General features: G+C 35.0%; 1 protein-coding gene across 1 annotated transcript; it reads right to left on the minus strand.

Moving 5' to 3' along the window:
* Positions 1-1,919: 1,919 nt before the first annotated feature.
* Positions 1,920-2,402, minus strand: LOC128553803 (uncharacterized). The gene has a single exon (XM_053534986.1). The coding sequence runs from the start codon at positions 2,400-2,402 to the stop codon at positions 1,920-1,922; it is 483 nt and encodes a 160-aa protein (XP_053390961.1).
* Positions 2,403-4,118: the final 1,716 nt, after the last annotated feature.

A 4,118-nucleotide genomic window follows, 5' to 3' on the forward strand; every position in this document is an offset into this window, starting at 1 on the left:
ACGAAAGTACCAATAGAACTGTTCAGGTGAGTTTGGTTTCATGAGAAGTTAAGAATAATTTATATAATATTGTCTAAATGACAAAAGACCGAAAAACTTTAAGATTCATTGTAGCGAGACCCCGAAAGCTCATTTATAAGTGTATAGGCACTCGGATAACATTTAAATGTATGTTGAAAGTTTATGGACACTTACGTGATATTTACTACCTCCTTACATAGCATTTTGCTGAAATGATATGTATAATGTCATATCTGCCATATCAAAATATATAAACTGTAGTGTCGCATATATATTAAGGCAGTTTTTATAATTATTTTCCCAATGTTGGTATGAAAGTATAGAAGTAATGTTTTAGGGTATACTTTTTCAAACATAATAACATTTACATTACATACTTCTACTGAAAAGACATATAAAACATATACCCCAAACCTACATATACGGCACTATAGTTTATATGATTTAATATGGCAGATACGACATTATACATATCATTTCTGCAAAGTGCTATGTAAGGGGCATAAGTGTCCATAAACTTTCAACATACATTTAAATATTATCCGAAATTGTGTTTGCCCGAGTGCCTATACACTTATAAATGAGCTTTCGCGGTCTCGCTACAATGAATCTTAAAAATTTTCGATCTTTTGTCATTTAGACAATATCATGTAAATTATTCTTAACTTTCTCATGAAACCAAACTCACCTGAACAGTTCTAATGGTACAATCGTATTTAACTGCTGTAACCATGGTAACGACCACAACTGACCAATCATTTTTAACGAAATATAGTATTTATATCTCCACATTTGTAAGTAACAATAAAACATCGTAAACATCGTTTTTATATTACTGCGGAAACAAAAATCATCACTGAAAATTCAAACATGACAATAAATGTATTCCTAGCAATACCCCACCCACTTATTTTAGCCATAGGCTAACAATGAGGTGTCATTATACAAGACAAATGGTATCAAGGTAATGAAAAATGTTGTCGAATTGAACAAATTACTAAAATTGGTCACTATCATCGAACCTTTAAATAAGACAAATGAAAATTTACAACCATATCCATTTTTTGGCTATTTTTTTGTGAAATGTTCACGATAGTTTCAATATTTTTTCCGATATATATCTCAAGAACTGACAAAAATGGGTTAAAATCAGTGGCAAAATGTGTTCTCTATTGTTTTAGAACATCAGAATAAAAATCCATTCGCATTTCTATAAGATAAGTACCCAAAAGTGAAAATTAGTGTATTTCTCAAATTTTGGCGGCCAACTTGGCGGCCATCTTGGATTTCTTAAAACGTACCATGATGCGACAAATGCACCCAAGATTTTCTGAAAGTTGAGATATTCCTCTACACATTTATGTATAAATTAGCTCTGGACCTTTATTGCACACGAAACACCCCTAGGGACTGGAGTACAACTGTGTCATAGGCACAGCCATCTGTTTTTGTTTTTTTTCACTAAGTGCAAACACCTAACTTCTATCAAGACAGCTAAAAGCTCCAATTTTGGTATTGATAACTTCTTAACCGGTGCAAGTAGTGTTTTAGAAAACACGATGTCCACTGATGATTTTTGTTCTATTGACATACAACAGCTGAATATTCCTTTTCTGAGCCATCACTGAAGCATAACAACTTATATTTCACTTGCTCTTCGTGTTGTTTATGTAGGCATCTAGGAATAGAGAAGGTATCTATTTTGTTTATGTTTAACGCAATCATATTCCATTCAGGCTGATCTTGTTTACTTATCTTGTCATCCCAGTCAAGTTGTTTCTGCCACAATGATTGTAATAATACTTTGCCGGGTAATAGCACCGGGGAGAGAAGACCTAGTGGGTCAAAAATCAAAGCAATACCTTTCAGCACATTGCGTTAAGTAACGTCACGTGAGTCTACAACGAATTTTGGAGTTTTAAAGACATCGTATCCTTTTTGACATCCCAAGAGTGTCCAGGCACTTTCACAGAGACTTCTGTGAACATAGATTTGGCCTTTGTGCATATATGCATTGCTTGACTGGCATTTTCCGCTCCAGCAACATTATCTACATATGTGTTATTTCTTAGCTTCTCTGCTACTTCATCATTGTAAATTTTCAGGTGAAAATCTACAGTTGCACCAAGTAAAAACGGACTACTGACTACTCCAAAAGGTACCCTACAAAATTTGTATTCCTGAATATTCTGTTCGTTTAATGTGGGATGATCACAGTCTTTGAGCCAAACGAATAGAGTAGCGTCGCGTTGATCTACCTGTAATCCTATTTGGGGGAACGCTTTTTCTATATCGGCGACAATTGCTATGGGTTGCGTTCGAAATCTCATCAACATACCACAAAGATCCTGACAAAGATCCTGGAGCATGACTGGACCCATATACAAATACTAGTTTAAACACTGCTTGTTTCTTGTTTTGGCTGACGCGTTGTATACGATTCTCAACTTTGTTGTTGTTTTCTGTGTTGTAATGGCAGCATGATGAGGCAAATAATGTATCAACCCATAGTCTTGTTGGTGCTTTACTTCCTCAATTACACCTTTACTCAATTGATCTTTGATCACTCTGTCATATGTCTGTAACAGCTTTGTTTTGGTTTTCATTTTAGCAACACAGCTTCTATGTCGTCCGATAGCCAGTTCTCTATTTGCAGGTAAATCTGGACATTCACCAATCCACCAGTTCATTTCAAACTGTATAATATATTGAAACATTTTTATTGCCATTTCATCGTAAGAATTACTTTGTTTTTTTAGGATACCTATTGATTCCACATTCCAGAAATCCTGCAAATCAGGTTTTGTGTGTTGACTGACATATGGTCACCATTCCTCAGTATTACATCAACATTTACATACTTTGTTTTAATCGTTTGAGATGTGTTGCTGCCAAATGTAACTAACTTTATTTCTTGTTCCTCAGTTTGCTTGAGATGTAATTCGTTCGCCAGTTTCTAGGTTATGTACGTTCTGTGAGAACCAGAGATTCCAACATGAGTCTCACCGACTGGTTTTCTGATATTTCTGGATTCACGATGTCCGCTACGGCCGTCCGTATTAAGACCATTTCATTTGAGGAAACCAACACATTTTCTTCACGTTCATATTTTTCACTGTTTTCAGTTGTTTCATTTGCTAAATGCGACATGGTTTCGTTTTGTTTGATCTTATTGGGACATAAACTGCGATGATGTGCGTTTATGTCTCCACAATGTGTACATACCTTAGTTCTTTTACATTCTCTAGATTGATGACCTGTCTTCAGATATTTAAAACAACTGTCTTTCAGTTGAGCCTTCCTTTCATTTAAAGTTCTATATTTGGTGCACACTCATGGCTCCAGCGTTTCTGTGACAATACCTACACTTATCAGCATAATTTTCTCCTTGATATTTAATTGCTGGTTGTTTTCGTCCTGGGCATTGTATTTGGCAGAAATGTGATAGAAAGGTATCATGTTGTAGCTAGGCACATACAGTTTGCACCGATTCTAAGAACTATTTAACCCAAATTCGGGATACGGCATTTATCTTTGGTTGAAAAACAGGTAAAGCAGGTATATTATCCGATTAGTGGTGTTAAAGTATATTGTAATATTTTTAACTCTAAATACGATGCGTTATTCGTTAACAGATTTGTAGTCTAGTGGACAGTGTGTCGGACCTCTATTCTTTTTCATGTTTGTATGGTGTAGGTTCGGGCCTTTCTTTTTTAATTACTTTTACTTATTCATAATGTTTCTTTTTTAACGATCGGTTAAACATTGTTTTCATTTTCCTCGCAAGAGTTTTGTATGTTCAATATCTATTCTAATATTAGATCCAGAGAAAATAAGTACTCAGTATAGTGAAAATCATGATACAAATAACTTTACCTGTATTCGTTCTTCAGGTAAAAACATGCTGGAAAAAATAGCTCGTACTGTATTCGAACCAGCACCGTCAGCTTACAAATCAGACATGCTAACCACTAGACCACGCTGCTACTTACATTGGTTTTGCGAAATACCATACTTGTAATAGAATGTGTAGAGCTGATTCCCTATTTCATTGTTATGGGTTAATCCGGTATTAGTAAATAAAGGCCACAGTTATC

The sequence above is a fragment of the Mercenaria mercenaria genome, unplaced genomic scaffold (assembly GCF_021730395.1).
Source record: "Mercenaria mercenaria strain notata unplaced genomic scaffold, MADL_Memer_1 contig_4340, whole genome shotgun sequence".
In the NCBI taxonomy this organism is placed as follows: Eukaryota; Metazoa; Mollusca; class Bivalvia; order Venerida; family Veneridae; genus Mercenaria; species Mercenaria mercenaria.

Bases quoted from the DNA above. Each gene is read 5' to 3' on its own strand.
- LOC128553803 (XM_053534986.1), bottom strand. From the start codon at position 2,402: ATGGGTCCAGTCATGCTCCAGGATCTTTGTCAGGATCTTTGTGGTATG.